General features: G+C 38.9%; 1 protein-coding gene across 1 annotated transcript in view; it reads right to left on the bottom strand.

Annotated features, from left to right (window-relative positions):
• Positions 1–11,607: 11,607 nt before the first annotated feature.
• PKHD1 (PKHD1 ciliary IPT domain containing fibrocystin/polyductin) overlaps positions 11,608–25,676 on the bottom strand; it is a 404,235-nt gene continuing 390,166 nt past the window's right edge. Inside the window, exons 65-66 of the mRNA XM_027126840.1 lie at positions 22,123–22,245; positions 11,608–12,068 (exon numbers count right to left, since the gene is read on the bottom strand). Of these exons, the coding sequence (XP_026982641.1) occupies positions 11,608–12,068; positions 22,123–22,245 (584 nt within the window). The remainder of the gene's footprint in view (positions 12,069–22,122; positions 22,246–25,676) is intronic.

The raw sequence follows: 25,676 nt of genomic DNA on the forward strand, positions 1-25,676 counted from the left end.
ACGTTTGGTAGTGTATATATGTCCATGCCTCTCTCTCGCTTTGTCACCCTTTACCCTCCCCCCTCCCCATATCCTCAAGTCCATTCTCTAGTAAGTCTGTGTCTTTATTCCTGTTTCACCCCTAGGTTCTTCATGACATTTTTTTTTCTTAAATTCCATATATATGTGTTAGCATACGGTATTTGTCTCTCTCTTTCTGACTTACTTCACTCTGTATGACAGACTCTAGGTCTATCCACCTCACTACAAGTAGCTCAATTTCGTTTCTTTTTATGGCTGAGTAATATTCCATTGTATATATGTGCCAGATCTTCTTTATCCATTCATCCGATGATGGACACTTAGGTTGCTTCCATCTCCAGGCTATTGTAAATAGAGCTGCAATGAACATTTTGGTACATGACTATTTTCGAATTATGGTTTTCTCAGGGTATATGCCTAGTAGTGATCCGTTTTTTTTTTTTTAGTGGTCCGTTTTTTTCTTAATAATTATTTTACTTTAATAACTTTATTATATTTTATCTTACTTTATTTTATTTTACTTTATCTTCTTTCTTTTTTTCCTTCCTTCCCTCCCTTCCTTCCTCCCTCCTTCCCTCCATCCGTCCTTCCTTTCTTTCTTTCTTCTTCTACTAATTCTTTCTTTCTACTTTTTCTCCCTTTTATTCTGAGCCATATGGATGAAATGCTCTTGGTGCTGCAGTCAGGAGTCAGTGCTCTGCCTCTGAGGTGGGAGAGCCAACTTCAGGACACTGGTCCACAAGAGACCTCCCAGCTCCACATAATATCAAACGGCGAAAATCTCCCAGAGATCTCCATCTCAACACCAGCACCCAGCTTCACTCAACGACCAGCAAGCTACAGTGCTGGACATCCTATGTCAAACAACTAGCAAGACAGGAACACAACCCCACCCATTAGCAGAGAGGCTGCCTAAAATCATAATAAGGCCACAGACACCCCAAAACATACCACCAGACGTGGACCTGCCCACCAGAAAGACAAGATCCAGCCTCATCCACCAGAACACAGGCACTAGTCCCCTCCACCAGGAGGCCTACACAACCCACTGAACCAACCTTAGCCACTGGGAACAGACACCAAAAACAACGGGAACTACGAACCTGAAGCCTGCAAAAAGGAGACCCCAAACACAGTAAGATAAGCAAAATGAGAAGACAGAAAAACACACAGCAGATGAAGGAGCAAGATAAAAACCCACCAGACCTAACAAATGAAGAGGAAATAGGCAGTCTACCTGAAAAATAATTCAGAATAATGATAGTAAAGATGATCCAGAATCTTGGAAATAGAATAGACAAAATGCAAGAAACATTTAACAAGGACCTAGAAGAACTAAAGATGAAACAAACAACGATGAACAACTCAATAAATGAAATGAAAAATACTCTAGATGGGATCAATAGCAGAATAACTGAGGCAAAAGAACGGATAAGTAACCTGGAAGATAAAATAGTGGAAATAACTACTGCAGAGTAGAATAAATAAAAAAGAATGAAAAGAACTGAGGACAGTCTCAGAGACCTCTGGGACAACATTAAACACACAAACATTCGAATTATAGGGGTTCCAGAAAAAGAAGAGAAAAAGAAAGGGGCTGAGAAAATATTTGAAGAGATTATAGTTGAAAACTTCCTTAATATGGGAAAGAAAATAGTTAATCAAGTCCAGGAAGCACAGAGAGTCCCATACAGGGTAAATCCAAGGAGAAATATGCCAAGACACATATTAATCAAACTGTCAAAAATTAAATACAAAGAAAACATATTAAAAGCAGCAAGGGAAAAACAACAAATAACACACAAGGGAATCCCCATAAAGTTAACAGCTGATCTTTCAGCAGAAACTCTGCAAGCCAGAAGGGACTGGCAGGACATATTTAAAGTGATGAAGGAGAAAAACCTGCAGCCAAGACTACTCTACCCAGCAAGGATCTCATTCAGATTTGATGGAGAAATTAAAACCTTTACAGACAAGCAAAAGCTGAGAGAGTTCAGCACCACCAAACCAGCTCTACAACAAATGCTAAAGGAACTTCTCTAGGCAAGAAACACAAGAGAAGGAAAAGACCTACAATAACAAACCCAAAACAATTAAGAAAATGGGAATAGGAACATACATATCGATAATTACCTTAAATGTAAATGGACTAAATGCTCCCACCAAAAGACACAGATTGGCTGAATGGATACAAAAACAAGACCCATGTATTTGCTGTCTACAAGAGACTCACTTCAGACCTAGAGACACTTACAGGCTGAAAGTAAGGGGATGGAAAAAGATATTTCCTGCAAATGGAAACCAAAAGAAAGCTGGAGTAGCAATTCTCATATCAGACAAAATAGACTTTAAAATAAAGACTATTAGAAGAGACAAAGAAGGACACTACATAATGATCAAGGGATCGATCCAAGAAGAAGATAGAACAATTGTAAATATTTATGCACCCAACATAGGAGCACCTCAATACATAAGGCAAATACTAACAGCCATAAAAGGGGAAATCGACAGTAACACATTCATAGTAGGGGACTTTAACACCCCACTTTCACCCATGGACAGATCATCCAAAATGAAAATAAATAAGGAAACACAAGTTTTAAATGATTCATTAAACAAGATGGACTTAATTGATATTTATAGGACATTCCATCCAAAAACAACAGAATACACATTTTTCTCAAGTGCTCATGGAACATTCTCCAGGATAGATCATATCTTGGGTCACAAATCAAGCCTTGGTAAATTTAAGAAAATTGAAATTCTATCAAGTATCTTTTCCAACCACAATGCTATGAGACTAGATATCAATTACAGGAAAAGATCTGTAAAAAATACAAACACTTGGAGGCTAAACAATACACTACTTAATAACGAAGTGATCACTGAAGAAATCAAATAGGAAATTAAAAAATACCTAGAAACAAATGACAATGGAGACACGACGACCCAAAATCTATGGGATGCAGCAAAAGCACTTCTAAGAGGGAAGTTTATAGCAACACAATCCTACCTTAAGAAACAGGAAACATCTCAAATAAACAACCTCACCTTGTACCTAAAGCAATTAGAGAAAGAAGAACAAAAAAACCCCAAAGTTAGCAGAAGGAAAGAAATCACAAAAATCAGATCAGAAACTCATGAAAAAGAAATAAAGGAAACGATAGCCAAGATCAATAAAACCAAAAACTGGTTCTTTGAGAAGATAAACAAAATTGATAAACCATTAGCCAGACTCATCAAGAAAAAAAGGGAGAAGACTCAAATCAATAGAATTAGAAATGAAAAAGGAGAAGTAACAACTGACACTGCAGAAATACAAAAGATCCTGAGAGATTACTACAAGCAACTCTATGCCAATAAAATGGACAACCTGGAAGAAATGGACAAATTCTTAGAAATGCACAACCTGCCGAGACTGAATCAGGAAGAAACAGAAAATATGGACTGACCAATCACAAGCACTGAAATTGAAACTGTGATTAAAAATCTTCCAACAAACAAAAGCCCAGGACCAGATGGCTTCACAAGCGAATTCTATCAAACATTTAGAGGAGAGCTAACACCTATCCTTCTCAAACTCTTCCAAAATATAGTAGAGGGCGGAACACTCCCAAAATCATTCTACGAGGCCACCAACACCCTGATACCAAAACCAGACAAATATGTCACACAAAAAAATACTAGAGGCCAATATCACTGATGAACCTAGATGCAAAAATCCTCAACAAAATACTAGCAAACAGAATCCAACAGCACATTAAAAGGATCATACACCATGATCAAGTGGGGTTTATTCCAGGAATGCAAGGATTCTTCAATATACGCAAATCAATCAACGTGATACACCATATTAACAAATTGAAGGAGAAAAACCATATGATCATCTCAATAGATGCAGAGATACCTTTCAATGAAATTCAACACCGATTTATGATAAAAACCCTGCAGAAAATAGGCATAGAGGGAACTTTCCTCAACATAATAAAGGCCATATATGACAAACCCACAGCCAACATCATCCTCAATGGTGAAAAACTGAAAGCATTTCCTCTAAGATCAGGAAAAAGACAAGGTTGCCCACTCTCACCACTCTTATTCAACATAGTTTTGGAAGTTTTAGCCACAGCAATCAGAGAAGAAAAGGAAATAAAAGGAATCCAAATCAGAAAAGAAGAATTAAAGCTGTCACTGTTTGTAGATGACATGATACTATACATAGAGAATCCCACAGATGCTACCAGAAAACTACTAGAGCTAATCAATGAATTTAGCAAAGTAGCAGGATACAAAATTAATGCACAGAAATCTCTTGCATTCCTACACACTAATGATGAAAAATCTGAAAGTGAAATCAAGAAAACATTCCCATTTACCATTGCAACAAAAAGAATAAAATATCTAGGAATAAACCTACCTAAGGAGACAAAAGACCTGTATGCAGAAAATTATAAGACACTGATGAAAGAAATTAAAGATGATACAAATAGATGGAGAGATATACCATGTTCTTGGATTGGAAGAATCAACATGGTGAAAATGACTCTACTACCCAAAGCAATCTACAGATTCAATGCAATCCCTATCAAACTACCACTGGCATTTTTCACAGAACTAGAACAAAAAAGTTCACAATTTGTATGGAAATACAAAAGACCCCAAATAGCCAAAGCAATCTTGAGAATGAAAAACGGAGCTGGAGGAATCAGGCTCCCTGACTTCAGACTATACTAGAAAGCTACAGTAATCAAGACAGTATGGTACTGGCACAAAAACAGAAAGATAGATCAATGGAACAGGATAGAAAGCCCAGAGATAAACCCACGCACATATGGTCACCTTATCTTTGATAAAGGTGGCAGGAATGTACAGTGGAGAAAAGACAATCTCTTCAATAAGTGGTGCTGGGAAAACTGGACAGCTACATGTAAAAGTATGAGATTAGATCACTCCCTAACACCATATGCAAAAATAAGCTCATAAAATGGGCTTCCCTGGTGGCGCAGTGGTTGAGAGTCCGCCTGCCGATGCAGGGGACAAGGGTTCGTGCCCCGGTCCGGGAAGATCCCACATGCCACAGAGTGGCTGGGCCCATGAGCCATGGCCGCTGAGCCTGTGCGTCCGGCGCCTGCGCACAAAAAAAGAAAAAAAAAAAAAAGGAAGGCGCCCAAGAACCGCAAAAAAAAAAAAAAAAAAAAAAGCTCAAAATGGATTAAATACCTAAATGTAAAGCCAGAAACTATCATACTCCTGGAGGAAAACATAGGCAGGACACCCTATGACATAAATCACAGCAAGATCCTTTCTGACCCACCTCCTAGGGAAATGGAAATAAAAACAAAAATAAACAAATGGGACCTAATGAAACTTCAAAGCGTTTGCACAGCAAAGGAAACCATAAACAAGACCAAAAGACAACCCTCACAATGGGAGAAAATATTTGCAAATGAAGCAACTGACAAAGGATTAATCTCCAAAATTTATAAGCAGCTCATGCAGCTCAATAACAAAAAAACAAACAACCCAATCCAAAAATGGGCAGAAGACCTAAATAGACATTTCTCCAAAGAAGATATACAGACTGCCAACAAACACATGAAAGAATGCTCAACATCACTAATCATTAGAGAAATGCAAATCAAAACTACAATGAGATATCATCTCACACCACTCAGAATGGCCATCTCAAAAAATCTAGAAACAATAAATGCTGGAGAGAGTGTGGAGAAAAGGAAACCCGCTTGCACTGTTGGTGGGAATGTAAATTGATACAGCCACAATGGAGTACAGTATGGAAGTTCCTTTAAAAACTACAAATAGAACTACCATATGACCCGGCAATCCCACTACTGGGCATATACCCTGAGAAAACCATAATTCAAAAATTGTCATGTACCAAAATGTTCATTGCAGCTCTATTTACAATAGCCCAGAGATGGAAACAACCTAAGTGTCCATCATCGGATGAATGGATAAAGAAGATCTGGCACATATATACAATGGAATATTACTCAGCCATAAAAAGAAACGAAATTGAGCTATTTGTAATGAGGTGGATCGCCCTAGAGTCTGTCATACAGAGTGAAGTAAGTCAGAAAGAGAGAGACAAATACCATATGCTAACACATATATATGGAATTTAAGGGAAAAAAATGTCATGAAGAACCTAGGGGTAAGACAGGAATAAAGACACAGACCTGATAAAGAATGGACTTGAGGATATGGGGAGGGGGGAGGGTAAGGTGTGACAAAGCGAGAGAGAGGCATGGACATATATACACTACCAAACGTAAGGTAGATAGCTAGTGGGAAGCAGCCGCATAGCACAGGGAGATCAGCTCGGTGATTTGTGACCGCCTGGAGGGGTGGGATAGGGAGGGTGGGAGGGAGGGAGACGCAAGAGGGAAGAGATATGGGAACATATGTATATATAAAACTGATTCATTTTGTTGTGAAGCTGAAACTAACACACCATTGTAAAGCAATTATACTCCAATAAAGATGTTAAAAAATTTTTGTTATTTTTATTTCAATAAACATGCAGTCAAAATTTGCTTTTTTTTCCACTAAGTTAATCACACTTAAGACCCCAAATCAAGATTTTTCTCTACACACAGTCAGACATCACCTGTCAAAATCCCAGACAAGCCCGTAATTGTGCACATACACCCAGAACGAAGCATCTATATTTCTAATGCAATTTCAAGCCAGTGTATCGGGTTTAAGATCTTTATTATCTATGAGACAGGACAGCATGTAGATAAATGTCCGGATGGTCCAAGCTTTCAAAGAATGTCGGCATTTATTCTGTTGATATGCATCCCTGCACAGCCACCATCCAGGACTGTGCATGACACAGCTAAATACAATTCTGTTTTCCCAATCCCCTACCTCTTCCCCTTTGCCCCCGAAATCTCCCCTCGTCTCTTCTCTGCTCCCTCCTTCAACTGTTCATTTTGAAGATATACTTTTCACTAGGATTAATACAGGGTTTGCATTTACAATTTTCATTTACCAAACAGAAAAATATTTTACTAGAAGGGAATGGTATTAAGGAGAATGATTTTCCATGTGCCCTGAGGCCGGGCATAGGCAGGATTTGATTTGCTATGTTCGGCTGGAATCTGAATTGATACGCAGGGAGGAGAGGGGGCGTTTAATAAAATTTACATTTCATTTTCTCACTTGACATCAGTCTCCTGTCACACATGGAACTGATGGGGATGCTGCAAATAACTTTTTTCAGAATCTAGTTCGGGGGACAGACTGGGAAATGAGAAGACAGAAGGGAGAGAGGGAGACAAGTACAGTCTGGCTTGTTTCCATCTTGTGGTTCCAGGATGGGAACAAATCCATGGTGTCTGGAGGACCTGAGAGCCGGCATCCTCCACCCTGGAAGGAGCGAGCGCCAGTGGGACACCCAGAGAGGCACCAAGACTGACGCCATCCAGATGCCCACAGGGTAATCTACGGGTCGAGTGAGGGGTTTACGCTTCTGGTGGACTGGAATTGATTCATGTCCACTGAAAAAGAGATGAGGAGACGTCCAAGAGACTGGAGCAAGGACAAGACAGAGGACTCGGCTCCCCTTTAGTTCAGGGAAACCGTAGTGTCCCTATAGCTGCGTAACAAATTACCGCAACTGAGTGACTTAAAACACTACCCACCATGGAATATCACTCAGTCTTAAAGAAGAGGGAAATCCTGCTGTCTGCAACAACACCGATGGTCCTAAAGTATATTATCTAAGTGAAATAAGCCAACACAGATAGATGAATAATATATGGTCTTGCTTATATGTGGATCTAAAATAGTCATACTCAGAAGCAGAAAGTAGAATAGTGATTGCCAGAGGCTGTGGGCGATGGGGAGGTGATGGTCAAGGGGCACAAAGTTTCAGTCATGCAAGATAAGTTCTGAAGGTCTACCATCCAGCATAGTGCCAACTGCTAACAATACCGTATTACCCTCAGTGGTCCCTCGGTATCTATAGGGGATTTGTTTCAGGAGCCCCTGCAGATACCAAAATTCACAGATGCTCAAGTCCCTTACATAAAATGGCATAGTACAATTGCATATGTACTTATTGATACAATCTTCTGAGAGGGTCGATCCTATGTTAAGCGTTAAAAGATATAGTGATAATAATAAATGAGTCGTCATTTTGAGACTGAAATGAGGAATGATATAGAGCAATCAATTCAAATCCCAGTAAATTCTAGGAAGTCCTACAAATGTGTTAAACAGATCTTCCATCTCAGAACAGACCAGATTTATGGGCAGAATCTATTCTATTTTTGAATTGTTCCAAGCAAAGAAATTCCCAGTCTTTTGAGGCCTAAAGATAAAAATGGCTAGAAGAATACTTGTAAACACCCAAATCTATGTATTCAACCATTTAAACCTCATTTAACTTTATAAAAAAATGTTTTATCCCTTTTTAAAATATTAAGTTCTGGAAATGTGATTTGCCTCTCAAATATAACTGTAATTTGTCACAGTAATATAGTATAAGCTGAAATCAACAGTTCTACACTCATCAGAGTAATTCCTTCTGCTTATATCTCTTTCAAAATTGACACAATACATTGTAAGTTCTGGAAACAAACTATGGAACACATGCATGAATTTTAAATGACAGAATTAATTAAAATCCTTTACTGTTATTGACATGTACATGACATTTTATAGAAGCTTGGTTGATTAATATTTGCATGTAATTTACATTCAATTTCCCCATGCTCATTTTTGCATATAGTTTGCATACATTTCAATGTATAGTAATTTTATACTTTTGGAGTTAGACTGTTAGATGGAAGGGAGCCATTCAACTGAATAATCCTTGAAAGGGGACATCCCTGAGGTACTCAAGCCTCTCAGTACTCAGCAGCCTCTTTGGGCAATGAGATGGGCAAGTTTGCTTCAGGACACAACCTTGGTCAGATTGGCCCAGGCTCTCACTCTGAGAGACACACGAAGCTCTGTCAGAGTCTGGTACCTTCCCTGAACACACTCCCCAAAACTCAAGAGATGGTGGAAACTACCCTAGCTCCCATCATCCCTCTCAGCTTTAACATCCATAAATATTTACAAATAATTTTGAACTGTCTAGAATTTTAGTTTGTTCAGTATCTTGGAGGAAAGGAGTCCATCACACACAGAAAATCAGAAATGGGAGGCAAGAAGAGGTCCTTTGAAATTACACAGCAACAAGACATTTTAAAATTACTTATTTGAATAAAGGGTAAGGCTTGTTACTGCTGGGAAACACTTACTGGGTTCCCTATGTTAATGGTCTAAGTTTAGGGTTGACCTACAGTGGGGCTTTATTTAATCAGCTCATCTCCAGACAAAAAGGAACCAAGAACTCTTCTCTTTGCTTCCAGAATTTACCCAATTCTCCCATTTTTGGAGAATGAAAAAAAGAACTGCCTTAACTATGGGCTGGGGATTCTGGCTAGACTCTGAAATCCCATGACACATGCAAGAGCCCTGCAAGTTACTCTGGGTATTTCTGGCTGCCGTTCAGGCCCAAAGAGTCCATTCTGGGCCCAGGGATCCTAGGTTTTGCTAGGGTAAAATTAATAGGTCGATTATGGTTGCTCCCAGCCAGAGGCATAGGATCAAACTTGCCTTCAAAAAAGATCAGTGTTTAGCACATGGAGGGTGGATAAGAAGATAGTAGAGACTGGGAGAAGGGTAAAGAAGGTGTAGAAATAAGAGCTGGTAGCTGACTTTTGGGGAAGGGTTAAATAGAAGAAGAAGTTGTGGGTGACTTCTAGATTTCTAGTCTGAATGTGGTCATGCCATGCACTGTATGAGGGCAAGCCTAAGGAGAAGCAGGTTTTAGGCCCTGTTAACATTGTAGTGGCTGTGGGATAACCTAGTGGAAGTTCTCAGTAGGCAGCTCGATAAACAATATAGAGCTCAGGAAAGACACCTGGGCTGGAATTGGAGGTGGTGAAAGGGAGAATGTACAGACAAACCCTTAGTGGGCAGTTTTCTACTCCTCAGAAGCCTTAACTTCTGAAATGTTTTTGTAGTGAAAGATCACAGCTCTCTGAGGACCCAGAGAATCCAACAGAGTGTCACAGAGAAGACCGCTTACCTCCTTCCAGGGGCAGCTTTAAGATCTGAGATGTCTGCGAGAAACCTAAAGAATGGACACAGGGGCTGAGAACTTCCCTGCCAGCTCATGGTAGAGTGAGACATACCTTCCCGCTGACGCCCTCAGATGATGACTTTCTGCCATTAATACCTCCTCCGGGGCTAATTCCAGGACATCCTTGTTTAAATTCTGCCATGGAAGAGTGTGTTTCCTTCCTCTGCTCCAATTCAAACAGAGGACAGCCCCTTCATCTTTCAGAGATTGGAAAATCCTGCTTTCGATTTAGGGAAAAGCTCAGAGCAAGTTCTTTCTAGATATTTTCTTCCCCTTTGCAGTCTTGGCTTTACTCCCTTGGTGCATAAGACCTTCTGGATCCACAGGCAAGGGCACAGGCTGCTTAAAGTATCAGTTAGTTTGGACACAGATGGGCCCTCTGCAAATGTGTGAATTGGGTGAAACTGCCTTTCATAGCCTTACTCAACTTATCAGCATAGCTAACCCTCTGCTCTGGTCTCCACCTGAAGCCCTAGCACACAGCCTAGAGAGGCTGCATATGATGTAATCTCTCCCATGCACTATCTTCTCCAAAAAGCAGTTAGTTCTCTAAAATTAAGTTAGCTGATAATCCACTTGGCCACTTGGTCACCTCTAGTCTCCCAATACAGTTTTTTTCCACTTGTAAATGTGACTCAGTTATTAACAGAAAGAACTATTGAAAAATATAACTGTGGTCCATGGACAATTTCCATACCCAAACTTGCTATTTTTATATTTTGTCCTTAACTAAAATCTCAGCAAAGCCCAAGAGAATCTCAATTTCCATGTGTCAGTACTCATGAGGTGCAAGCTTGGTATGTTTGCTCAACTGTGGGCTCCTAATAATGATTGAATTCAAGCCATGAAATAAAATCATCTTGTGAAAAACCAGGTGGTTGCCTGGTGGTTGGAAGGTAAGGCTGACAGACCAGGGAGCGGGGTCTTCTCCTGTCCTTCAAATATTCCCATAGGAAAAAGAAATGTTTTGCTTTAACACTGCAGAAATAGCTGTAGCAGACCAAACTTTCTCATGATCCCTTCTATAAGAGAAGCCCAAAGCTCTGTGGGTGATCATCCTAGAGGAAGCTTAATACCACCCCCTACTGGTATAAATCAGCATTACACCGTTATTAAAATTGGGAAATCAGAAAGATAAGCAGCTTAAGCTAAAAACAAGTAAAAAATTATCTAGTATTTGGGAACCTATTATTTGCCTGACATTGGACTAGGATTCGTGATAAATACAAAAGATGTATCAGATACCATTTCAATGTACATTCATTTATATGACTGTCTTCCGTTTTAAAGTTGAAGACAGAGAATTCAGAGTCCATATTCTCCCTTCTTAGTGTCCAGACTCCTCAGGCCTCATCTCCCCTACTCATCATGATCCAGATATATTTTGAACATTATGACTTTCAAATGCCCTCACTACTCCTTGATCACAGCTGCCCCTGAACGGCCTCTGGACGCACTGAATGGAGGCAGGATGCCTCGGCGGCACTGCAGGAGGCTGGCTTCTCCTGGGGCAGCCCCAGGCTACCATGCTCCTTGCCCAGGCGACTCCGGCCCTGCAATCGCTGCGTCTCTCGTCTGAGGTCTGGGCAGGGCAGCAGCAGCTGATCTTGGCCCGACAGCTGGTATCGGAGCACCTGCTCCTGGGCCTCCTTCCAGCTCCCAGTCTCCTGCAGGTACAGCTGCTGAGCAGGAGAGCCCAAAGCACACGTGTTCCTGTGTGACGTGACACTGGTAGTACCGGGAGCAGGCACAGCGGCCTCGGCCTCTTCTCGGCTGCCACCTTCCTCTTGGACTGCACGGCGGCTCACCTTCCTTCTGGACACACCATTCCGTGAGTGATGGGGGAGCTGGTTCCGCTTGCCCAGCATGACCTTCATCCTCAAATCTGTGAGAGAAAAGGAGGAGGAGAAATAGACCTGGTCCTCAACCAGCTGATCGCACATTCTGCACATTTAGCCTTCCTGAAAAGATATCTCCAGCTAATTAAAGATTGAGTTATATCACCTTATCGATTTCCAAATATCTTTGGGAATAAATACTTTTTCGGAAAAAAAAGAAAAACACGATATCCTAAGCCCAACTGATAATTAATATTAACTGTCTAACACAAAGTTGATAATAACATCATAACCTTTATGATGTTAATAAGTCAATCAGGATTTTGCATTGTAAGCATGGCAGCTTAAATATGAAAATTAGGCCAGAGTCAGACCTTACCAAGTGGGTTAACTCACACTTGTATTTAGAAATGTGAGCTCTAAAAACAAGTCTTATTAATACTTTTGGCTGTTAAGCCAAATTCATCATTTAAATATTTTTGATTTTACAAAAACATAAACATATGCAGAGATAAATATATAAAAAACACATATCCATGTGAGTGTGTATATATAATTTTTTTTTAATAATGATCTTGGGGTCTTCTTATTTATTTTATTTTATTTATTTTTGGCTGTGTTGGGTCTTCGTTTCTGTGCGAGGGCTTTCTCTAGTTGTGGCAAGCGGGGGCCACTCTTCATCGCGGCGCGTGGGCCTCTCACTATCGCGGCCTCTCTTGTTGCGGAGCACAGGCTCCAGGCGCGCAGGCTCAGTAGTTGTGGCTCACGGGCCTAATTGCTCCACGGCATGTGGGATCTTCCCGGACCGGGGCACGAACCCGTGTCCCCTGCATCGGCAGGCGGACTCTCAACCACTGCGCCACTAGGGAAGCCCAAATTATTGTTTTTAAACAAATTAAAGGAAATTCAAAATTATTCTATGTTAATGATACTCATCCTTTTACATTCCAGTATGTGTTCCTTGAAGAGAGAAAAGATAATCATTTAAAGTAACACTTATATAGCAATTATAGCAATTATCACATGCTGGCCACCAATTTATATATATATAAAATTTAATCCTTACCAGCACTATGTGAAGTAAGTGCTATTATTATCTCCCTCTTAGAAGGGAGGCCATTGAGATACAGAGAGATTAAGTGACTTCTCAAGACAACATATAAAGGAATGGCAGATCTTACTTACATTACAGAGGTCAAGATTTGTGGCTCCCGGGTCTGTACTGTGAGAACCACACAATATACTGTGTAAAGTTAAGACGGCAGTGGGGAGTTAAGAAGAAAGTCTGGCTGGATACATGCATGAGAGTAGGGCATGACATTTCCCATCCCTGCTTATCTCATATCTCACCACCAAATGCACAATGCGAACTGTCCTGTCGGGAACCAGCTGCAAGCTGACACAGTCCTTGCAGCTTAAAGCACGGCAAAGTCCTGCTTAATTCTTGACAGGACCCGAAAGAGTTATTAGAGAAGATGTGAGTCTTAGCCCGTGAGGTTGCTTGCGATTTCTCTAACAATAGTTTGTACTCGGAATGCTTTGGTAGTCACAGTCTGCTCTCACGCATGTTTATATCCTGGTTCGCAGAATGTTTTGTACTATAATTTCAACATTAAGGAAATACTATCTGATGATTTGGTTTGGTCATTTTAATAAAAACACGTACTGTCTACTGCAATATATAAAAACAAGTTTGACGAGAAATGAAGTGTGTGTGTGCTTGTACACCACCCTCCTGACCCCGTCTCTCCTCAATCCCCTCCCCTGCTCTCAGGACCTGTTCCTCAGTCTAACAGCGACTGACAGTGAACTTTTTGTACGTGTATAGTTTTAAATACAAGGTAGATGGTAATTTATGAACCTGTGTATTATGCTTCTCTCTTAGTTTACTGAGACCCATCTTGGCTTGTGTTCGGAGACAGTCATCATGTCTATAACGTGGTATAAGAGACAGTATTGAGGCAAAGGGTAACACTTTCCCACCTCAATTTAATCTAACAATGAATGGGAGCTGAGGTGAGGAAGAAAGAAGGTAATAGCAACATAATATAAATCTGAGTACTCTCTCTCTCTATAAAATATATATAACACACTGTTAATTTGGAGCAGTAAAACAAGATAACGTAATCACGTTGTTTATATAGTTTTGATGATGTGTCAATTAATATTCTACGAAGCCCACATTATCCATATCTTCTCTCTCTTCTTCCACAGTCCTTTTGCCCAGCATGTATCTGCCATGGTCCTCTAACTAGGGGATAATTCTCTTGCTTAGAGCTTTCAGGTTATCCTAGTCTCACTGATGGGATCTTCAAATCCTTCCAGAACTGTTCCTTGACAGCTCAAACTACATTGATTTGTGCCTCAATACTTGTTGGCTGGAGTTTCTCATTTGACTTGGGCAACTCTTTCTGTTACTGGACACCTTTCCTTGTATGATAGTCTCATCTTCCTCTTAGAACTTTGAGTTCCTTCAGGGAAGGAACTTTTTTTGCCGTTAACCTTGTCCCTCTGTTAAGCCCAATCCTATGCCAAGTATTGAGCTTGGTGTCATCTCTAATTACCGCTCCCACCAGAAGAAAAGGATATAGTTTATCAAGATCAGCAAATAACCAAATAACAAGAATAATCAATTGTCATATAGAAGCAAAGTTTAAGAAGGAAAAAGGGCTTTGAATTTTTATCCCTTGGTACAACCAATACCATCTCATGTAAGGGGAATCAAACACTGCAAGTCACCTATTTTCAATCCATTGAAGGTATTGTTATCCTGGTTTTGAGAGACCGTCTTTGGAAATCTATTCTCCCTTGTTCTTCAGGTCTGCGTCTATTCATAAAAGACTAACACAAGTGTAGCTTTCCTCTGCAGGCCCAAAACCATTTAAAAATCTCCCATGAATTATTTACATGGCAGCTCCAATCAGCAACATAGCTGACAGACTCCCCAGCTGAAATGAGAGTGCACTGAGTAAAGGTGCAGAGGGGGGCTGGCCACTTCCCACTGTGAGGTTATAGACAGAACTAAGTCAGCACACATTATATGTCAGCACCGACATCAGAAGGAATCCGATCCTTTGATCTTGGACCTCCACAGGAAGCTTAGATCTCAGACAAATGAGATAAAAAAAAAATGAATTTATAGCAGATATGTGTCCTAAGGCATTCAGCTGAATATCTGGGTTTTAGGGAAGGAAGAATAGTGAGTATCAAATCATATGAAACGGCATGCCTCCTTTCCACCTCCACCTCATTGGTGAGTCCCCATTAAAATGGAAAGATAGCATTTCACATTGCTCCTCCACGTTAGCTCAGAGTCCCGTTTGTGGGTTTGATCAAGTTTCAGGAAGAATGGGGTAAACTATGGGAACACAGATCCTTTCTCTATGAAAAGGAAGACTCCATGGTTTTGGGTCTATCCAGGTTCATCCACAGTCAGCGAAACTTTTCCAGGTAACCTTGATCTCTTTTGGCGTCCAGAACTTTCTTGGGCAAGAAATATGCTGAGCTACGATTTTTAAAATTTGTGTGGGTAGTAGTCATTGGCTTCTTTTTATTTTTTTTCCTGCTTCCTTTTTGTTTCATTCACTAGTTTGTTGCATCTTTTAGATTCCACATATAAGTGATATCACAGTATTGGTGATATCAAAGACAGTATTTGCCTTTCTCTGACTTATTTCACTTATTGGTTTCTTTTGCAATGGGATAATTAACAATGAATCTCTCCTCTCCCCACCCCACGCCCACCCTTTATATTTTCATAGCATAGTCTCCATGTGCTGCGTTTAGTGTTGGATGACCTGGATTCAGTACAAAAGACCCAGTATAATGACCTCTGTTTTGAAGCCTAAATAGGATCTAAAGCAGCAAGATGGATGGCTGATCAGCCCGCACAAAGAATGGGCTCCACTTCGGTTTCTCATTTGTCAATAAGGGCACAGTCCTGCCCACATACTGAAGAAGACATATACATAATTAATAAAAAACATTAAATTATTCATTATTAATTGGTAAGTATTAATTAATATTAATGGATAAATATTATAAATACTATCACTAGTGTCCTTTCTAGATTATTAGTTCCTTTAAATGAAAAATTATTATTTATTTTTAATAAGCAATGCATGGCAAATCAGGAAGTATGAAAAGTTTTAGAAGGTAAAGAAAAAAATGCCTTTGATCCCACATATCATAAGTAATCTCCACTTTATTATGTTTGTAATACTCTAGCAATGGCTATGTTTTAGTAAACCTAATTTAACTCATTAATCTATCCACAGTTCACTTTGGTGTATTTTTTGAAGTGTGAATCTAGATTAATAAATGTTCTAAATAGTCAAATTTATAGCCCCATTTATAGACTAATGCTTGTGTTTTCCTTTATTTTTATTATCTCCATCACATGTTACATTTCTATATCTAATATCTATATCTATACCTAATTGAGATTATTTCTCATAATGTGCTTATATATTCTTGTGTCAGTATCACATTGTCTGAAGAAGAGTGACATAAATATTATCTCTCTGGTTGAGCTACCTTTTCCCACTGCCAAAAAAAACAATTTCCTGTAAAAAATTAGTTTTCTAGTATTGATCTATAGTTTCTGAAGAATTTTAGAATCATCTTATGCTGTTCTACTCCTGTATAAAATAACTGGAACTGTGTTAAACCAAAGCTAATATAGAAATAACTGAGGTCTTTGCAATATTAGTCAACCTAATTAGAAACATGTTGTAATTCCCTATGTATTCAAGTCTTCTCTTTAAACTATTCAATAAAACATAGTTTATTTTTTATATAAGTCCCATATATCTCTTGTTTAGATTTTTTCTCCAAGGCAGCATATTCTTTGTCACTAACGTGTATTTCTTTGTCTTTCCTAACTGTATACCATTGGCTTATACAATATGATTTTTGCATAGACTGACATTATATTTGAGTAAGTTACTCAAGTTATTTATAAATTATAGCAGTTAGTGGTTGAATCTTTAAGTTACCATTAAATAATCATCTGTAAATCATCATATATCTTCTCCAAAATTGTCCTCTAAATTTTGTTTTATATCTGACTTTGTTTCTTCCTATTCCAAAATATATGTTATAAAATTATGGTAAGAATGAGCTCTGTGTTTTATCCTCATTTAAGTAGGAATTCTTCTAATAGTCCGTTGTTAAAGGTAATATTGGATCTCGGTTGCAAGTAGCATTGGAACTCTCCATCTTATTTACCAGGCATCTTATTTATTCCTGGTTATTTCATTTTAAAGTTTCCTTAAGGAGTAAGTGATAGATTTTATTTATGTCTTTAAATTAGGAGATGTTCATACCTTTTTATTATATGGAATGGACATGCTATTTATTAATAACTTCCAAATATAGTTTTACTTCCTTGGGAACTTGGGACAATTTCCTGTTCTAAACTGTTTTGCTCTTCACTGTTTCCAGACATCTTGAGGCAAGCCCTCTCCTCTCCTCTCCCTGTCATTCCTATAGATTTGTACTTACAAAAAGGTAAATTGACAGTCTTTTTTATTTTACATTCACAACACACAGCATATACAGTCAGTAGAATTCAAACGTGGTAGAGATAAGAAATCCACTAAGTTAAAGTTTATGGTCACGCTTGCATGGTATGGAGCCCCTTTTCACACGTCAGTCTTTCATTCCCAATATTCGGGGCATGTATTTCACATACACACACACAATAGTGACCAGTAGCCAGACACAGATCAGGGTACGATTTGGAGAAGGTAGCACTGAGATCTCCAGCAGTAGCTGTCCTGCAAAGACAAAGGCAGTCCCCAGGAAACTGGGAGAGGAAACTCAGGTGGCCAGCAGACAGCATCGCCTGGAAGGAAGTTGTTGCTTTTTGCCCATTGTTAGGACCCAAAAGATGTGTGGCCATTGTCCTGTTGTTAATCTTATGAACCAGGATAAAATTTCTCCATCTCTTTCAGATGAGATGAGTAGCTGTTCTTTTTTTGTCAGCAGTTGTAGGAACTGCTGGAATCTAGGGGTCTCTGGAAAGGGGAGAGGGAAAGGAGAAAGGCTCATTTCACCTCTACCTTCACCATTTACTCAACAATGGTGATCAATGGTCTCATGTCCTAACACCCTCTGGTAAATGTGCTGCTGGGATTAGAAGAGGTACAGAACTTACACAGAAGAATCTGGACAAGATAAAAACAAATAATTATATTACATATAAAAGGTGTTAAATGAATAAAAGGGAGGTGTCACAAAAGTGGACAGAAGGCGACTATTCCTTCTAGATAAAAGATTTTGAAAAAAAGAGAAAAAGTATTTGATCTGGGATTGGAAAGAATGGAAACTTTAGATCTGTGGGTACATTATAGAAGGGTATCTTGAAACCGAGAGTCTTATTCTCTGTGTACAGGGAATACTGTCCTGGTGGGAAAAGAGAAAGAGTGAAGGAAGAACATCTATAAGGAGTGTGTTAACTGAGGCTGAACTGAAGATATATCTGGGAAATGGAGTGGGTGGGAGATGAAAACCAAGACACAACAGAGGTGGAATTGATAAAACCTAGCAAGCAAAGGGGCAGGGTGGTAGCGGGAGACTAGCAGTTAAAGGTAACTCTGAGGTGTCTAGCCTGGGAGATTTGGGGGATATTAACCAAATAAGGGGAATAAGGGAACAGGTGAGAAGGAATGGTACAAAACTGAGCTTCAGCAGAGCAAAGCAGGGCTGCTTCCCTGCTCTTCTGTGAACCTGAGTTTGTGCAAAGTACACAATTAAGCCCTTAGCAAATGGGATTTGAAACCGTGTGATATGATTTGGGAGCTGGAAGCACTAAACATGTAGCTTAGGATAATGGCATTCTTTCTCTGCTTTGGCATTCTCTCCCCTCTTCAGATTCTTCAAATACATATTGTTTGTTGTGACTGCTTTACACTTAATTGTTTATTGCCTGGAATTGTTCTTTCATTTTCCCCCCAATATTATTATTCTTGTGTCCCAATCATATTAGAAATTCATAAAGATAGGTAGCCAAATATCATCTCTTTGTAACTATACAGAGAGGACCTTATAAGGTACAAAAAAACTCAGGAAATAAATACTTCTTTAATATGTATTGGAAGATAAAATTTAAGTTCATTCATTGTGATTCCAGCAATCTCTCACCTAAATGTTACAAAGACGAGTAATCGCTTCTGCCAGGATTTCTCAACCTTGGAATTACTGACATCTTGAGCCAGATCATTTTTGTGGTGGGGGTGATCTCTTCTCACTAGATGCTAGGAGCATCCCCCTCCCCCAAGCTGTGACAACAAAAATGTCTCCAGACAATGTAAGGATCCGCTGGAGGTATGATGACCAAATGTCCCAATTTGTCTGAGACTGAGGGAGCTACTGAGACACAAGGCTTTCATTTTTAAAACTATGAAAGTTCTAGGAAAGCCAGGATGACTTGGTCACCCTACTTGGGAGACAAAATTGCCCCTAGTTAAGAACCATTGGCCTGTGGGAACAGAGAGCTATCTTTATGTGACAAATTCCAAAAAACATTAAGTGCTACTATGGAGGTATGATTTCAGTATTTTTGGAACCCCAAAGAGGAAAATATTCATTTTCATTGAGGTGGGGAGGATTAGAGAAGATTTTATGAAAAAAAAGGGCATAGCAGCTGGTGTTGAAAAGCTTGAGGAGGTTTTAACAGGTGAGTGTGAGGACGGGGCAAGAAGATGAAACCCAGAGTAGGAGGAGGAAGACACGGTGGAGTCAGGTCTTGGAGGGCGTTGAGTCCTAAGTAACGAGAAAGACCAACAATAAGTAACACATACACAGCACATACAATACGCCAGGAATCTTTCCGCACTCTAGAGTGACATTAACTCAATCAGCATCACAACATCTGAGCGTGGGCAGAATTCTTAGGACAATCTTCCTGATGAGGAAACCGAAAGGCACAGAGAGGACTGTGGACCTGCTGGAGGCCACGAAGTAAGTCAACAAGGGAATCAGGATTAAACCCAGTCTTGCTGACACCCGAGTTTCACGCTCTTAACTGTCACATTCTCCTGCCTCTCTAACTGAGGCTGGTAATTCATTAAATCTTCTGAGTAGCAAAGTGACAAAAGCAGATGTGAATTTTAAAAGCTAGCTCAGATGCTCCCTACGTCAAAAACCCCGGTAAACGTAAAACACAAGGGATACATGCTTTACTCCCTTCCCTGTTGCATACATACAATTTTTGCTAAAAGCCGTAACGTGATGAATTTACAGTCTGAATCTACTGGACGGTCAAAATGCTTGATTCCACCAGCTAAATATGTGATGGTGATGCTGTGTGTTTGCAGAGTGCTTATGAGAGAGACGGCCAATCGCTTGATCAGCAAATGCCACAAGTTTAAAAACACAGAAGGAAAAGGAAACTAGAGTGCCATGGTAATAATAAAATAAAACCTAATTTATTTAAAGCTAGCAATAATTAGATGTTTTGTAGCTGGTAATAATCTCCAAAGAAAAGCAAGAGATGCCTCATTACTTCCCTTGGAAACAATGTTCTTAAGATTCGGACAAAGCTTAGAAGATAAGAAAACAAATCCGCTCTGATCCCCAGGGGAGGATTTGGATCACACATCTTTCTATTTCTAACTTGGATGTCCTAATAAAATGGCCTCTTTCATTCTTCCATCTCTTCAATCTAAACTCTTTCACAGGAGCCCTGTCCCTTGTTTCATTCCTGATAATTTATTAATAAGCTCCCACATAAAAAATGTCCCTTAATAAAACATCCAGGCATTGTGGACTGTGTAATGTAGTTAATTTAAGCCGGGAAACTGAGATTCATGTAAATGGCCATATTAGATTAGGGGAAAGATTAGCATCACTCCTGCTGTTTGCTGAAAAATGCAGTTGAATATGCCCTTCTTCACAGAGCTGGGTTCAGAGGACCATTTTCAAACACCTGTCCTGAATGTGCATGCCATAATATGGACAAGAAGCTTCTGGAAACCAAAGTCAAAGTGGTCTTAGATGGAATCTAGAAAGATTTCCTGCCCCCTTCTCTCTATCTTCATCCTTCACACCCCCACCCACTCACATTCCCTACTACTTTTTGATGCAGGTCCAGGAGGTGAATGGAGTATGGATGGCTAATTTGATGGGAAACTTAAAAAAAAAAACCCTCATTTACTCTGTGGGAAAAAATCCAAACAGGCAAACAAACTGATACACAGATACACACAGTCACCAGAGTTCTTTAAACTCATTAGAGGCAGAACAACTTCGGACTGCTATGGTTTGGTGAAACATCCACTCAGAACTGGTAAGATTTGGATTCCTTTTCGAGCAGAAAATATCATGATAATTGGCTATCATTTAGGGGAAAAAAAGGAATATTCTCCTGTTTAGAGCATATGTTTCAAAATATTTCAGATCCATGGAAGTTTCATGTTTTTCATATACCATACTTGTACTTGGCAAATGCATCTTGTATTCTGCCCATCGTTTTTGTAATTTCTGTGTCCTTAGAAGGACAAAACATTGGTCTGCAATAAATGCTTATCTTTTCTCTGCTTGGCAGCAACTCTAATGACAATTTAACAATATAACAAGCAACATCATCTGGTATCATGCACAACGGAGGCAAATAATACCTTTTGCAAAAAGTACAACGAAACGACAAAGCAGAGCTTAACAAAGCTGACTTGTTTCTTGAGGGTTCTGCATTCAATCTATTTTGCATAGTTAGTATTTGGCAACTCCATTCTCTTCTTTCCCAGATTCAATTATGTTGCCAAACTGGCAGCTTTGCACTAGCTAAGGGAAAGATTATATGCCTATACTCTGGTTTTTCTTTCCTCTATATAACGAATTCAAATGTTAAACCCATAACCTTCTAGTAAGAAAAAATATATATAAATATCAACTTGGATAACTGGTTAGTAGCTGAGTGAATCAGCTGGACTTGTGTGTTCTTATGCTGGGGTGTAATTTCCTTGAGAAGAAGTAACAAAGGCTAAAGAAGGGGCTATAAACTAAACTGATTCAGAAACTGGCAGCCAGCGGGAGGCTACAGTTCACACACAATGGGTTTGTTTCTCTTGTGGGAATCATCCCATTGTCCAAGCTTACCTTCTGCCATCATGGTGCCTTCCTTTTCAGTCTCTACTTGTGATTCTTGGCGTTTGGGTGAGACGTGGCTATGATTCTTTTGATCATTAGTCTGGGATTCAGAAATCTCTTCACTTTTTATTTCTGTATTAATGAAAAAATACATTGGCTTTTTTTAGAATAAAGTGACATTTTTATTATACATGGGCCCTAAGTGTTAGGATATTTCCCTTCTCCGCTCCCCCAAAATTATTGTGATATACATGCAGTAGAATGCATTTAATAGTCTCAGAGCTTAAGGAATAATGAAATAAAATCCCATATACTGATCACAACATTGAGGTATAAAACTACCATCCAATATAGTTGCCACCACATGTGGTTACTGAACATGTGAAAAGTGACTAGTTCAAAAAGAGATGTCCTGTAAGTGTAAAATACACACCTGATTTTTCAAAAATGTAAGATATCTAATATTTTTATATCCATTACATGTTGAAGTATTATCTTGATATTTAAAGTTAAATGGCTGCTAGAAAATGACACTATGTGTCTCACTTTGGTGGTTCGTGTTATCTTTCTGTTGACCAGAGCTGCAATGTTACTAATACTTTTTAAAAACATTTTATTTTGAAATAATTATAGATTCACAGAAAGTGTCAAACGAAATGTACAGGGATGACCCATGCACCTTCACCCAGCCTTCTCTCTACTTCCAACAACTTGTATAACTGCAATATGACATCAAAACTAGGAAATTGGCATTGGTGCAATCCACAGAGCTCACACAGCTGTGTGCTTTTGATTGAAGACTTTATATCTTCAGTCTGCTCTTGACTAGAGTGATGCCTTCTCTCCTATTCATTTATTCATTAACTATATTAATAAAAATACCTTTACATTCTTCATGCCAGGCATTGTTCTAGGCACTGGAAAGCCAATGATAAGTATGAAAGACCAGGTCTGCCCTTATAGAGCTTTTATTCTAGTTTGGATGGCAGAAGAAAAAAAAATAAATTGTAATATGATGTCAGATAATGCCATGCCAAGACATATGATGATTTTCTCAAGGAAAGGCACTTTTGTGATTGAGTTTTGAGCTGAACTAGTTGATTTTTTTCACAGGACACCATTTTTACGTTGAAAGAACTTGAAAGAATGATTGAAAGACAAATTATGGTTATTCATACTTTGGTACTGGGGAGATTTTTTTTTTAAGTAAATGAAGTGAGCCTGTAACTTCAAAGAAACGATTGACAGTATTTGTTGCCAGTGATATAAGTCAAGCTCACATGGGAAATTTTAGAACTTTAGAAAAATTTTATCAACTACTGTAAGCTTCACAGATTCCTAATTCTGTTGCTATTAACGTGATTTTTAAAAAAAATTATAGAAGGAAATATATCAGCATTTTGTAGACCTGCATAACTCAGTGAAACAACATTTCCTAAATGGCCAAAGCATAATGTTTGTTTTTGCATGCGCAAAATCTCTATTCAAAGTACAAGGTAGACTGGTGCATTTTCATGTAACAGAACACAAAAAGTACATTGAGATGTACCTTTAAGTAACTTCCTTTTGTCCAGTTTGGGTGCAGTATCAAAGAAGAATGTCTACAATATCTGTAAAGGTTATTAATATTCTTCCTTTTTCTACTATGTAGCTGAGTGAGGCTAGATTTTCTTCATATACTTCAGCCAAAACAATACATTGCAACAGACTGAATGCAGAAGCTGCTAAGAGAGTCCAGCTGACTTTTTTCAGGCAGACATTAAAGAGGTTTATAAAAAATGTCATTCTTTTCACTATATATTTTTAAAACATAGTTTTTAAATTAAAAATACGTTATATTAACATATAATGCATGTCTTATTTGTATTTTAAAATAAATTAATAAATAAGCTTTACATGTTCTCTCTTAACTTCTCATTTGGAAATACTGATAGATAGAACACACAGTGACAAAAGCTCTTTGGGGATTTTGATAATTACTGAAAGTGTGATGAGGTCCCGAGATCAAAATTTTGTAAAGTGCTGCTCTAGTCTGTACAACTGGATCAGAGAATCACTTTCTAGGAGGAAGATGGGGAACAGTATCCTCTCTGATTCTAAAGTAATAAATGCTAATTACAGCAATATGAAAAATACAGAAAGATATAAAGAGGGAAATAGAAATTACTCATACAGAACTGATTACTATGTATTTTTTCATGAAGTTCCTCCTAATCTCTTTATATTTTTGAAAAGAAAGTTAGAAGTCTGTGTCCAGTCAAGAAAATATGGAAATTAAATACAGGGAAATGTGTCCAAAGATATTGAAAGGTTGAAAAAGCAAAAAGAGGACACTGAGATAACTGATAATTTTAGTAACTGCAGGAAGAAGCTTCCTCTAGAGAAGAGATGGGGTGAGCAAGCTTAGAGGACAGTCCCCCCATGGCTGGGAGGTTTAGCTATAAAATGGAGGATGAGAATTAAATCACCTACTTCACAAACCATGAGATTAAAAATTATGAAAGGTCTTTACTTTCAAACCAGAAAGCACTATTCACATATACACACGTACACACACACACACGCGCACACACAGATTTTTAGATTTTAAAACAAAGACCAAAACCCGTGATGCAACAAATCACAGGCAACAAACCAGGATGAGATCCCATTCTTCCTGAGAAAGACAAGGGATCCTTGAGTTTTCTTTAAGTCTGTGAAGCCTGATGATGCCAGGGAGGGAGGGAGAGACCAGGCTGAAGCTTGGTTCAAACTAAAGAGCATCTAGTGGAGCTTCCATCCCTCAGCATCTCTCAGAAATCCAAGCATAGTGAGCTGTCTAGTGGTGGCACCAGGCTACCTCCTCTTTCCTTTCTTAATTTTTCACTTTCTCTCTTTGCCTCTCCTCATTTCACCTCTTTTATTCTCACTCTTCCTTATCACTTTGGTTTCCTAGTATCTCCTAATATCAAAGTGTTTCATCCATGTCTCCACCCACTGCCCCCCCCCAAAAAAAAAGAAAGAAAGAAAAAGATCAGCTTCTGGGAAAATGCCTAAAAACACAATTTCTATGCTCCTAGTGAAAAAAACAACAACAAAAAAAACCACACCAAGCACTCTCTTCCTTCTTCTGAAAAAGCAGAGGACATTCCCCCTTTACTGAACTCTCCTTTTGGAGGGTCACATGGGCTGTAGGGCACAGTGTTTCAAAGAGTCAGATATGGAGAGAACCAAACTTTGATCCTGGTGGTGAAACCTTGGGCAAGTCACTTAGCCTTTCTGGGCTTCATGCTCCACCCCTGAAACACAGATGTAGTACTTAGTACCTACTTCACAGAGTTGTTGTGAGAACTGAATGAATTCACATCTCTAAAGTACTTAGAAGCCTATCCATAGTGAGTATTCAAAAAATAAGAGCTGATATTATTATCGCTATTATTATTATTTAGAATTAGACAATCCTTGTTTCTACTGTATGAGTTGAGTAATTTGGCTCCATGTAGTTTGATATGTTACAGAGGCTCATAAAAATGTCTCTTTGGGGGAAGAAAAAGAATAGTTAATATATTGTACATGATGGCATT

The sequence above is a fragment of the Aethalodelphis obliquidens genome, unplaced genomic scaffold (assembly GCF_003676395.1).
Source record: "Aethalodelphis obliquidens isolate GAN/ISIS:26980383/991018 unplaced genomic scaffold, ASM367639v1 scaffold31, whole genome shotgun sequence".
NCBI classification, from domain to species: domain Eukaryota; kingdom Metazoa; phylum Chordata; class Mammalia; order Artiodactyla; family Delphinidae; genus Aethalodelphis; species Aethalodelphis obliquidens.